This window comes from Salmo salar, chromosome 17 (assembly GCF_965601325.2).
Source record: "Salmo salar chromosome 17, fSalSal1, whole genome shotgun sequence".
NCBI classification, from domain to species: Eukaryota; Metazoa; Chordata; class Actinopteri; order Salmoniformes; family Salmonidae; genus Salmo; species Salmo salar.
This window is the reverse complement of record NC_138307.1, coordinates 33,958,219-33,971,947: the sequence shown is the minus strand read 5'-3', so window position 1 is coordinate 33,971,947 and position 13,729 is coordinate 33,958,219. Positions and strand designations below refer to the sequence as shown.

Here is a 13,729-nt window from a genome sequence, read left to right as displayed (position 1 = left end):
AATTGTATAGAAATAAAGCTACAATGATGTCAGAACAGTCCCTGTAATGGAGGGCTTTGGCAGTATGACTGAGAGGGTTTATAACTATCTACCATAGAGCAGGAGGAAATACACATTATCATTACCAGCCTCTAAATGACTGTTTAACCTGTTGAATTAATGGCAGTGGGTGCTGGGCTGAAGCTCCTCTCTCTCTCTCTCTCTCTCTCTCTCTCTCTCTCTCTCTCTCTTCTCTCTCTCTCTCTCTCTCTCGCTCCTCTCTCTCTGTCTCTCTCTCTGTCTGTCTCTCTGTCTCTGTCTGTCTCTCCCTCTCTGTCTATCTCTCTCGCTCTGTCTGTCTCTCTCTCTCTCTCTCGCTCCTCTCTCTCTGTCTCTCTCGCTCTGTCTGTCTCTCTCTCTCTCTCTCTCCTCTCTCTCTCTGTCTCTCTCGCTCTGTCTGTCTGTCTCTTTCTGTCTCTCTCTCTCTCTCTGCGCCTCTCTCTGTCTCTCTCTCTCTCAGCTCTCAGCTCCTCATTGGTTTAAATCCAGCAGGTCTGTGACCTTTGTTTCATGTATTAAAGGAGAATGAGTCTAACCAGCCAAGTCAAAGTGATAACTTATGCACAGTAGAAATAATGGAACGGAAGGGGGGGGGGGGGGGGGGGGGGGGGGGGGGTGAAAGAGAGAGATAGTGACTGAATGAGAAATGGAGTCAGAGTGTGTGTGTGTGTGTTAGCTCTGTTATCATGTACATGTCCTATCTACACGTATGTCTGTTCTATTACACACAGCACCGAACCAGCACCACATCATGTCTTGTCCTTCTGGTTTAGTTATCTACAACAGCCGTACAAACACACATACATCTAGTCTACTGTTGTGACCAGTTATCCTCCAGTCATCATACCTCCTGATTTCTCTCTAAATAACTCTCCTCACTCAGTTATCCTCCAGTCATCATACGTCCTGATTTCTCTCTAAATAACTCTCTCCTCACTCAGTTATCCTCCAGTCATCATACCACCTGATTTCTCTCTAAATAACTCTCCTCACTCAGTTATCCTCCAGTCATCATACCTCCTGATTTCTCTCTAAATAAATCTCTCCCTCTCCTCTCTCTCCCTCAGCTATCTTCCTGGGGTCCTTCAGGATGCCTTACCAGGAGATCAGACGGGCCGTCCTAGAGGTCGACGAGGAACAGCTCACTGAACCCATGATCCAGGTATTAACCTTCTAACATACCCTCTCCCCCTGTTACCTTACCACTGACCTTTAACCTCTACTATCATAACTGTGGTCCAGGTATTAACCCCTAACATACCCTCTCCCCCTGTTACCTTACCACTGACCTTTAACATCTACTATCATAACTGTGGTCCTGGTATTAACCCCTAACATACCCTCTCCCCCTGTTACCTTACCACTGACCTTTAACCTCTACTATCATAACTGTGGTCCAGGTATTAACCCCTAACATACCCTCTCCCCCTGTTACCTTACCACTGACCTTTAACCTCTACTATCATAACTGTGGTCCAGGTATTAACCACTAACATACCCTCTCCCCCTGTTACCTTACCACTGACCTTTAACCTCTACTATCATAACTGTGGTCCTGGCTATTAACCCCCTAACATAACCCTCTCCCCCTGTTACCTCTTACCACTGACCTCTTAACCTCTACTATCATAACCTGTGGTCCAGGTATTAACCACCTAACCATACCATCTCCCCCTGTTACCTTACCACTGACCTTTAACCTCTACTATCATAACTGTGGTCCATGGTAATTAACCCCTAACATACCCTCTCCCCCTGTTACCTTACCACTGACCTTTAACCTCTACTATCATAACTGTGGTCCTGGTATTAACCCCTAACATACCATCTCCCCCTGTTACCTTACCCACTGACCTTTAACCTCTACTATCATAACTGTGGTCCTGGTATTAACCCCTAACATACCCTCTCCCCCTGTTACCTTACCACTGACCTTTAACCTCTACTATATCTCTCTCTCTCCACCCCCTCATCTCTCTCTCTCCACCCCCTCATCTCTCTCTCTCCACCCCCTCATCTCTCTCTCTCCACCCCCTCATCTCTCTCTCTCCACCCCTCCATCTCTCTCTCTCTCCACCCCTCCATCTCTCTCTCTCCACCCCTCCATCTCTCTCTCTCCACCCCTCCATCTCTCTCTCTCTCCACCCCCTCATCTCTCTCTCTCCACCCCCTCATCTCTCTCTCTCCACCCCCTCATCTCTCTCTCCACCCCTCCATCTCTCTCTCTCTACCCCTCCATCTCTCTCTCTCCACCCCTCCATCTCTCTCTCTCTCACCCCTCTCATCTCTCTCTCTCCCACCCCCTCATCTCTCTCTCTCCACCCCTCCATCTCTCTCTCCACCCCTCCATCTCTCTCTCTCTTCACCCCCTCATCTCTCTCTCTCCACCCCCTCATCTCTCTCTCTCCACCCCTCCATCTCTCTCTCCACCCCTCCATCTCTATCTCTCCACCCCCTCATCTCTCTCTCTCCACCCCCTCTCTCTCTCCATCTCTCTCTCCACCCCCTCTCTCTCTCTCCATCTCTCTCTCCACCCCTCCATCTCTCTCTCTCTTCACCCCCTCATCTCTCTCTCTCCACCCCTCCATCTCTCTCTCCACCCCTCCATCTCTCTCTCTCCACCCCTCCATCTCTCTCTCTCCACCCCTCCATCTCTCTCTCCAGAACCTGGTAAAACACCTCCCTGAGCAGGAGCAGCTGAATGCGTTGATGAAGTATCAGAATGACTACAACAGTCTGTCTGAGCCTGAGCAGTTTGGAGTGGTGGTGAGTACCTACACACACACACACACACACACACACACACACACACACACACACACACACACACACACACACACACACACACACACACACACACACACACACACACACACACACACACACACACACACATTACACACACACACACACACACACATTACACACACACACACATACACATACACACACACACATTACAGACACACACACACACAGACACACACACAGACACACACACACACAGACACACACACACAGCACACACACACACACACACACACACAGACACACACACACACAGACACACCCACACCCCACACACAGACACACACACACACACACACATTACACACACACATATACACACACACACACACACACACATACACACACACATACACACACACACACACACACACACACACACATTACACGCACACACATTACACACACACACATTACACACACACACATTACACACACACACACACACACACGAGAGACACACAGACATACATTACACATACACAGACAAACACACACACACATTACACACATTGACACACACACATCACAGACACACATTACAGACACACACACACACACACGCAGACATACACACGCACGCCCTAACACACACACACACATCACAGACACACAGACACACACAGACACACACACACACCACAGTGAATCACCGACAAGGTCGCAGTGCGAGGCGGCCGGAGATCGTTGAGCGTTCCGTCTGTCTGACGGGCTCAGCAGCCGATTGGTTATTTATCCCACGATGGCCGCCAGCGGGCGTGAGCAAGGCTACCAACAAATCACTGCTTCAACACAGGAAACACTGATATATATATATCATCTTTAAATGGGCTGTGGACATGGAGAGGGAGAGGATGGGAGGAGGAGGGGAGAGGAGGGACGGTTGGAAGAGTGGAGAGGGGAGGGAGAGATAGGAGGAGAGATTGGAGGGGAGGAGAGGGTGGGAGAGTAGAGGGGGGGGAGGAGAGGAGGGAGAGGAGGGACGGTTGGAAGAGTGGAGATGGGAGTGAGAGGAGGAGGAGAGATTGGAGGGGAGGAGAGGGTGGGAGAGTAGAGGGGGAGGAGATTGGAGGGGTAGAGGAGAGGGAAGAGAAGGGAGCTCTACTGTACATACTGCTAGAGGTTCATGTGGAGGTTCATGTGGAGGTTCATGTAGAGATTCATACTATGGTGTTGAATAGTAAAAGGTAGAGAGGGGAAAGGTAGAGAGGGGAGAGGGAAAGGTGGAGAGAGAGAGAGAGGTGGAGAGGGAGAGGAAAGGGTAGAGAGAGGGAGAGGAAAAGGAAGGGAGAGGGAAAGGTAGAGAGAGGGATAGGTGAAGAGAGGGAGAGGGATAGGTGAAGAGAGGGAGAGGGAAAGGTAGGGAGAGGGAAAGGTAGAGAGAGGGAGAGGGAAAGGTGGAGAGAGGGAGAGGGAAAGGTGGAGAGAGGGAGAGGGAAAGGTGGAGAGAGGGAGAGGGAAAGGTGGAGAGAGGGAGAGGGAAAGGTGGAGAGAGGGAGAGGGAAAGGTGGAGAGAGGGAAAGGTAGAGAGAGGGAAAGGTAGAGAGAGGGAAAGGTGGAGAGAGGGAAAGGTGGGGAGAGGGAAAGGTGAAGAGAGGGAGAGGGAAAGGTAGGGGGAGAGGGAAAGGTAGGGGGAGAGGGAAAGGTAGGGGGAGAGGGAAAGGTGGAGAGAGGGAAAGGTGGAGAGAGGAAAAGGTGGAGAGAGGGAGAGAGGGATTGGTGGAGAGAGAAAGGTGGAGAGAGAAAGGTTGAGGCAGGGGTAGGGGTAGACTAACTACTATATTGATGAGGTAGTAACTCTGTGGGAGAGTAGAGGGGTAGACTAACTACTGTATTGATGAGGTAGTAACTCTGTGGGAGAATAGAGGGGTAGACTAACTACTGTATTGATGAGGTAATAACTGGGAGAATAAAGGGTAGACTAACTACTGTATTGATGAGGTAGTAACTCTGGGAGAGTAGAGGGGCAGACTAACTACTATATTGATGAGGTAGTAACTCTGTGGGAGAATAGAGGGGTAGACTAACTACTATGTTGATGAGGTAATACATCATGGGAGAATAGAGGGGTAGACTAACTACTGTATTGATGAGGTAGTAACTCTGGGAGAGTAGAGGGGCAGACTAACTACTATATTGATGAGGTAGTAACTCTGTGGGAGAATAGAGGGGTAGACTAACTACTGTATTGATGAGGTAGTAACTCTGTGGGAGAATAGAGGGGTAGACTAACTACTATATTGATGAGGTAATAACTCTGTGGGAGAATATAAGGGTAGACTAACTACTGTGTTGATGAGGTAATAACTCATGGAGAATAGAGGGGTAGACTAACTACTCTATTGATGAGGTAGTAACTCTGGGAGAGTAGAGGGGCAGACTAACTACTATATTGATGAGGTAGTAACTCTGTGGGAGAATAGAAGGGTAGACTAACTACTATGTTGATGAGGTAATAACTATCTTGGGAGAATAGAGGGGTAGACTAACTACTGTATTGATGACGGTAATAACTCTGGGAGAATAGAGGGGTAGACTAACTACTATATTGATGAGGTAATACCTCTGGGAGAGAATAGAGGGGTAGACTAACTACTATATTGATGAGGTAGCAACTCTGTGGGAGAATAGAGGGGTAGACTAACTACTATATTGATGAGGTTATAACTCTGTGGGAGAATAGAGGGGTAGACTAACTACTTTGTTGATGAGGTAATACCTCATTTGGGAGAATAGAGGGGTAGACTAACTACTCTATTGATGAGGTAATAACTCTGGGAGAATAGAGGGGTAGACTAACTACTTTATTGATGAGGTAATAACTATTTGGGAGAATAGAGGGGTAGACTAACTACTATATTGATAAGTTAACAACTCTGTGGGAGAATAGAGGGGTAGACTAACTACTTTATTGATGAGGTAGTAACTATTTGGGAGGATAGAGGGTAGACTAACTACTGTATTGATGAGGTAGTAACTCTGGGAGAGAATAGAGGGGTAGACGAACTACTGTATTGATGAGGTAGTAACTCTGGGAGAGAATAGAGGGTAGACTAACTACTATATTGATGAGGTAGTAACTCTGTGGGAGAATAGATGGGTAGACTAACTACTGTATTGATGAGGTAAATAACTCTGTGGGAGGATAGAGGGGTAGACTAAGTACTATATTGATGAGGTAATAACTATTGGGAGAATAAAGGGTAGACTAACTACTATATTGATGAGGTTATAACTCTGGGAGAGTAGAGGGGTAGACTAACTACTTTATTGATGAGGTAATAACTATTTGGGAGAATAGAGGGGTAGACTAACTACTATATTGATAAGTTAACAACTCTGTGGGAGAATAGAGGGGTAGACTAACTACTATATTGATGAGGTTATAACTCTGGGAGAATAGAGGGGTAGACTAACTACTTTATTGATAAGGTAGTAACTGGGAGAATAGAGGGTAGACTAACTACTGTATTGATGAGGTAGTAACTCTGGGAGAGAATAGAGGGTAGACTAACTACTGTATTGATGAGGTAGTAACTCTGGGAGAGAATAGAGGATAGACTAACTACTATATTGATGAGGTAGTAACTCTGTGGGAGAATAGAGGGGTACACTAACTACTGTATTGATGAGGTAATAACTCTGTGGGAGAATAGAGGGTTAGACTAAGTACTATATTGATGAGGTAATAACTGGGAGAATAAAGGGTAGACTAACTACTATATTGATGAGGTAGTAACTCTGTGAGCATAGAGGGGTAGACTAACTACTGTATTGATGAGGTAATAACTCTGGGAGAATAGAGGGTTCACTAACTACTATGTTGATGAGGTAATAACTCTGGGAGAATAGAGGGGTAGACTAATAACTCTGTGGGAGAATAGAGGGTTCACTAACTACTATATTGATGAGGTAGTAACTCTGGGAGGGTAGACTACTATATTGATGGAGTAATAACTCTGGGAGAATAGAGGGGTAGACTAACTACTGTATTGATGAGGTAGTAACTCTGGGAGAATAGAGGGTAGACTAACTACTGTATTGATGAGGTAGTAACTCTGGGAGAGAATAGAGGGTAGACTAACTACTGTATTGATGAGGTAGTAACTCTGGGAGAGAATAGAGGGTTAGACTAAGTACTATATTGATGAGGTAATAACTGGGAGAATAAAGGGTAGACTAACTACTATATTGATGAGGTAGTAACTCTGTGAGCATAGAGGGGTAGACTAACTACTGTATTGATGAGGTAATAACTCTGGGAGAATAGAGGGTTCACTAACTACTATGTTGATGAGGTAATAACTCTGGGAGAATAGAGGGGTAGACTAATAACTCTGGGAGAATAGAGGGTTCACTAACTACTATATTGATGAGGTAGTAACTCTGGGAGGGTAGACTACTATATTGATGAGGTAATAACTCTGGGAGAATAGAGGGGTAGACCAACTACTGTATTGATGAGGTAGTAACTCTGGGAGAATAGAGGGTAGACTAACTACTGTATTGATGAGGTAGTAACTCTGGGAGAGAATAGAGGGTAGACTAACTACTGTATTGATGAGGTAGTAACTCTGGGAGAGAATAGAGGATAGACTAACTACTATATTGATGAGGTAGTAACTCTGTGGGAGAATAGAGGGGTACACTAACTACTGTATTGATGAGGTAATAACTCTGTGGGAGAATAGACGGTTAGACTAAGTACTATATTGATGAGGTAATAACTGGGAGAATAAAGGGTAGACTAACTACTATATTGATGAGGTAGTAACTCTGTGAGCATAGAGGGGTAGACTAACTACTGTATTGATGAGGTAATAACTCTGGGAGAATAGAGGGTTCACTAACTACTATGTTGATGAGGTAATAACTCTGGGAGAATAGAGGGGTAGACTAATAACTCTGTGGGAGAATAGAGGGTTCACTAACTACTATATTGATGAGGTAGTAACTCTGGGAGGGTAGACTACTATATTGATGAGGTAATAACTCTGGGAGAATAGAGGGGTAGACTAACTACTGTATTGATGAGGTAGTAACTCTGGGAGAATAGAGGGGTAGACTAACTACTATATTGATGAGGTAATAAGTCTAGGAGAATAAAGGGTAGACTAACTACTATATTGATGAGGTAGTAACTCTGGGAGCATAGAGGGGTAGACTAACTACTGTATTGATGAGGTAATAACTCTGTGAGAATAGAGGGTAGACTAACTACTGTATTGATGAGGTAATAACTCTAGGAGAATAGAGGGTTCACTAACTACTATGTTGATGAGGTAATAACTCTGGGAGAATAGAGGGGTAGACTAACTACTATATTGATGAGGTAATAACTATTTGGGAGGATAGAGGGTAGACTAACTACTATATTTATGAGGTAATACCTCTGGGAGAGAATAGAGAGGTAGACTAACTACTATATTGAAAAGTTAACAACTCTGTGGGAGAATAGAGGGGTAGACTAACTACTATATTGATGAGGTTAAAACTCTGGGAGAATAGAGGGGTAGACTAACTACTTTATTGATAAGGTAGTAACTGGGAGAATAGAGGGTAGACTAACTACTGTATTGATGAGGTAGTAACTCTGGGAGAGAATAGAGGGTAGACTAACTACTATATTGATGAGGTAATAACTCTGGGAGAGAATAGAGGGTAGACTAACTACTATATTGATGAGGTAATAACTCTGGGAGAATAGAGGGGTAGACGAACTACTGTATTGATGAGGTAGTAACTCTGGGAGAATAGAGGTTAGACTAACTACTATATTGATGAGATAATAACTCTGTGAGAATAGAGGGTAGACTAACTACTGTATTGATGAGGTAATAACTCTGGGAGAGAATAGAGGGTAGACTAACTACTATATTGATGAGGTAGTAACTCTGGGAGAATAGAGGGGTCGACTAACTACTACGTTGATGAGGTAGTAACTCTTGGAGAATAGAGGGGTAGACTAACTACTGTATTGATGAGGTAGTTACTCTGGGAGAGAATAGAGGGTAGACTACTGTATTGATGAGGTAATAACTCGAAGAGTAGAGGGTAGACTAACTACTGTATTGATGAGTTAATAACTCTGGGAGAATAGAGGGGTAGACTAACTACTATATTGATGAGGTTTTCTATCCTTCCTACTTCAACTGCTCAGGGGTTGGGCTTCGTAACAAGGCTCAACATACAGCTGTTAACACATTTGTTTTATATACAGAACGTCAGGGGCCACATTTCGGTTGTTCACCTCATCACGACACAGCTGATTCAAATAACCAACCGTCATCAAGATGTGATTATTTGAATCAGCTGTGTCGCTCCAGGGGCCAAAAACACCAAACGTGTTTAGGGCGGGACCTCGTTTAGGAACCCCTGCAGTATGTGACTGAGTGTATATACTGTATATGAACATACTTGTTGTTATGACAACACATACAGGATGTATGTTTTACACTACCTCACTGATATACTTGTTGTTATGACAACACATCATGATGTACATTTTACACTACCTCACTGACATACGTGTTGTTATGACAACACATACAGGATGTATGTTTTACACTACCTCACTGACATACTTGTTGTTATGACAACACATACAGGATGTATGTTTTACACTACCTCACTGACATACTTGTTGTTATGACAACACATACATGATGTATGTTTTACACTACCTCACTGACATACTTGTTGTTATGACAACACATACAGGATGTATGTTTTACACTACCTCACTGACATACTTGTTGTTATGACAACACATACAGGATGTATGTTTTACACTACCTCACTGACATACTTGTTGTTATGACAACACATACATGATGTATGTTTTACACTACCTCACTGACATACTTGTTGTTATGACAACACATACATACGTTTACACTACCTCACTGACATACTTGTTGTTATGACAACACATATGGAATTTAAATCCAGTGTATTTTATAAATATGATTTATATTTTCTTTTTTATGTAAAAAGCCATTTTTACATAAGCAGTTGTCACAAGGTGCTTCATGTTGTTGGACCTCACTGGCGGACACTGGGTTAGTGACGTTGTAGTGGGACAGTGACTCTGAGACACTGGGCTAGTGACGTTGTAGTGGGACAGTGAATCTGAGACACTGGGTTAGTGGCGTTGTAGTGGGACAGTGACTCTGACACACTGGGTTAGTGACGTTGTAGTGGGACAGTGACTCTGAGACTCTGCGTTAGTGACGTTGTAGTGGGACAGTGACTGAGACACTGGGTTAGTGACGTTGTAGTGGGACAGTGACTGAGACACTGGGTTAGTGACGTTGTAGTGGGACAGTGACTGAGACACTGGGTTAGTGACGTTGTAGTGGGACAGTGACTGAGACACTGGGTTAGTGACGTTGTAGTGGGACAGTGACTGAGACACTGGGTTAGTGACGTTGTAGTGGGACAGTGACTCTGAGACACTGGGTTAGTGACGTTGTAGTGGGACAGTGACTCTGAGACACTGGGCTAGTGATGTTGTAGTGGGACAGTGACTCTGAGACACTGGGCTAGTGACGTTGTAGTGGGACAGTGAATCTGATACACTGGGTTAGTGACGTTGTAGTGGGACAGTGACTCAGACACTGGGTTAGTGACGTTGTAGTGGGACAGTGACTCTGAGACACTGGGTTAGTGACGTTGTAGTGGGACAGTGACTCTGAGACACTGGGTTAGTGACGTAGTGGGACAGTGACACTGGGTTAGTGACATTGTAGTGGGACAGTGACTCTGGGTTAGTGACGTTGTAGTGGGACAGTGACTCTGAGACACTGGGTTAGTGACATTGTAGTGGGACAGTGACTCTGACACACTGGGTTAGTGACGTTGTAGTGGGACAGTGACTCTGAGACACTGGGCTAGTGACGTTGTAGTGGGACAGTGAATCTGAGACACTGGGTTAGTGACGTTGTAGTGGGACAGTGACTCTGACACACTGGGTTAGTGACGTTGTAGTGGGACAGTGACTCTGAGACACTGGGCTAGTGACGTTGTAGTGGGACAGTGAATCTGAGACACTGGGTTAGTGACGTTGTAGTGGGACAGTGACTCTGAGACACTGGGCTAGTGACGTTGTAGTGGGACAGTGAATCTGAGACACTGGGTTAGTGACGTTGTAGTGGGACAGTGACTCTGAGACACTGGGCTAGTGACGTTGTAGTGGGACAGTGAATCTGAGACACTGGGTTGGTGACGTTGTAGTGGGACAGTGACTCTGAGACACTGGGCTAGTGACGTTGTAGTGGGACAGTGAATCTGAGACACTGGGTTAGTGACGTTGTAGTGGGACAGTGACTCTGAGACACTGGGTTAGTGACGTAGTGGGACAGTGACACTGGGTTAGTGACATTGTAGTGGGACAGTGACTCTGGGTTAGTGACGTTGTAGTGGGACAGTGACTCTGAGACACTGGGTTAGTGACATTGTAGTGGGACAGTGACTCTGACACACTGGGTTAGTGACGTTGTAGTGGGACAGTGACTCTGAGACACTGGGCTAGTGACGTTGTAGTCGGACAGTGAATCTGAGACACTGGGTTAGTGACGTTGTAGTGGGACAGTGACTCTGAGACACTGGGTTAGTGACATTGTAGTGGGACAGTGACTCTGGGTTAGTGACGTTGTAGTGGGACAGTGACTCTGAGACTCTGTGTTAGTGACGTTGTAGTGGAGCTGAGAGTGGGGGGGTCAGGGAGAGGTACAGTATAACAGCTGTGATGTAGTGTGGGGGAGTCAGGGAGAGGTACAGTATAACAGCTGTGATGTAGTGTGGGGGGGTCAGGGAGAGGTACAGTATAACAGCTGTGATGTAGTGTGGGGGGGGTCAGGGAGAGGTACAGTATAACAGCTGTGATGTAGTGTGGGGGGGGGGGGGGGGGGTCAGGGAGAGGTACAGTGTCTGGCTGTACCAATCCCTCCATATCTACCATCATGTAGACTGCTATAGGACACTCCAGTGTCTGTACCAATCCCTCCATATCTACCATCATGTAGACTGCTATAGGACACTCCAGTGTCTGTACCAATCCCTCCATATCTACCATCATGTAGACTGCTATAGGACACTCCAGTGTCTGTACCAATCCCTCCATATCTATCATCATGTAGACTGCTATAGGACACTCCAGTGTCTGTACCAATCCCTCCATATCTACCATCATGTAGACTGCTATAGGACACTCCAGTGTCTGTCTGTACCAATCCCTTCATATCTATCATCATGTAGACTGCTATAGGACACTCCAGTGTCTGTCTGTACCAATCCCTCCATATATACCATCATGTAGACTGCTATAGGACACTCCAGTGTCTGTACCAGTCCCTCCATATCTACCATCATGTAGACTGCTATAGGACACTCCAGTGTCTGTCTGTAGCAATCCCTTCATATCTATCATCATGTAGACTGCTATAGGACACTCCAGTGTCTGTACCAATCCCTCCATATCTACCATCATGTAGACTGCTATAGGACACTCCAGTGTCTGTACCAATCCCTCAATATCTACCATCATGTAGACTGCTATAGGACACTCCAGTGTCTGTACCAATCCCTCCATATCTACCATCATGTAGACTGCTATAGGACACTCCAGTGTCTGTCTGTACCAATTCCTACATATATAACATCATGTAGACTGCTATAGGACACTCCAGTGTCTGTACCAATCCCTCCATATCTACCATCATGTAGACTGCTATAGGACACTCCAGTGTCTGTTCCAATCCCTCCATATCTACCATCATGTAGACTGCTATAGGACACTCCAGTGTCTGTACCAATCCCTCCATATCTGCCATCATGTAGACTGCTATAGGACACTCCAGTGTCTTTACCAATCCCTCCATATCTACCATCACGTAGACTGCTATAGGACACTCCAGTGTCTGGCTGTACCAATCCCTTCATATATACCATCATGTAGACTGCTATAGGACACTCCAGTGTCTGTCTGTACCAATCCCTCCATATATACCATCATGTAGACTGCTATAGGACACTCCAGTGTCTGTACCAGTCCCTCCATATCTACCATCATGTAGACTGCTATAGGACACTCCAGTGTCTGTCTGTACCAATCCCTCCATATCTACCATCATGTAGACTGCTATAGGACACTCCAGTGTCTGTCTGTACCAATCCCTTCATATATATCATCATGTAGACTGGTATAGGACACTCCAGTGTCTGTACCAATCCCTCCATATCTACCATCATGTAGACTGCTATAGGACACTCCAGTGTCTGTACCAATCCCTCAATATATACCATCATGTAGACTGTTATAGGACACTCCAGTGTCTGTACCGATCCCTCCATATCTACCATCATGTAGACTGCTATAGGACACTCCAGTGTCTGGCTGTACCAATTCCTCCATATATATCATCATGTAGACTGCTATAGGACACTCCAGTGTCTGTACCAATCCCTCCATATCTACCATCATGTAGACTGCTATAGGACGCTCCAGTGTCTAGCTGTACCAATTCCTCCATATATATCATCATGTAGACTGCTATAGGACACTCCAGATTCTGTACCAATCCCTCCATATCTACCATCATGTAGACTGCTATAGGACACTCCAGTGTCTGTCTGTACCAATCCCTTCATATCTATCATCATGTAGACTGCTATAGGACACTCCAGTGTCTGTACCAATCCCTCCATATCTACCATCATGTAGACTGCTATAGGACACTCCAGTGTCTGGCTGTACCAATTCCTCCATATATATCATCATGTAGACTGCTATAGGACACTCCAGTGTCTGTACCAATCCCTCCATATCTACCATCATGTAGACTGCTATAGGACACTCCAGTGTCTGTACCAATCCCTCCAT

The 13,729-nt window shown here is 45.4% G+C and overlaps 1 protein-coding gene across 1 annotated transcript in view; it reads left to right on the top strand.

Moving 5' to 3' along the window:
• Positions 1-13,729, top strand: part of LOC106591129 (protein diaphanous homolog 3) — a 667,062-nt gene that overhangs the window by 376,310 nt on the left and 277,023 nt on the right. Inside the window, exons 20-21 of the mRNA XM_082963749.1 lie at positions 1,107-1,201; positions 2,704-2,805. Of these exons, the coding sequence (XP_082819875.1) occupies positions 1,107-1,201; positions 2,704-2,805 (197 nt within the window). The remainder of the gene's footprint in view (positions 1-1,106; positions 1,202-2,703; positions 2,806-13,729) is intronic.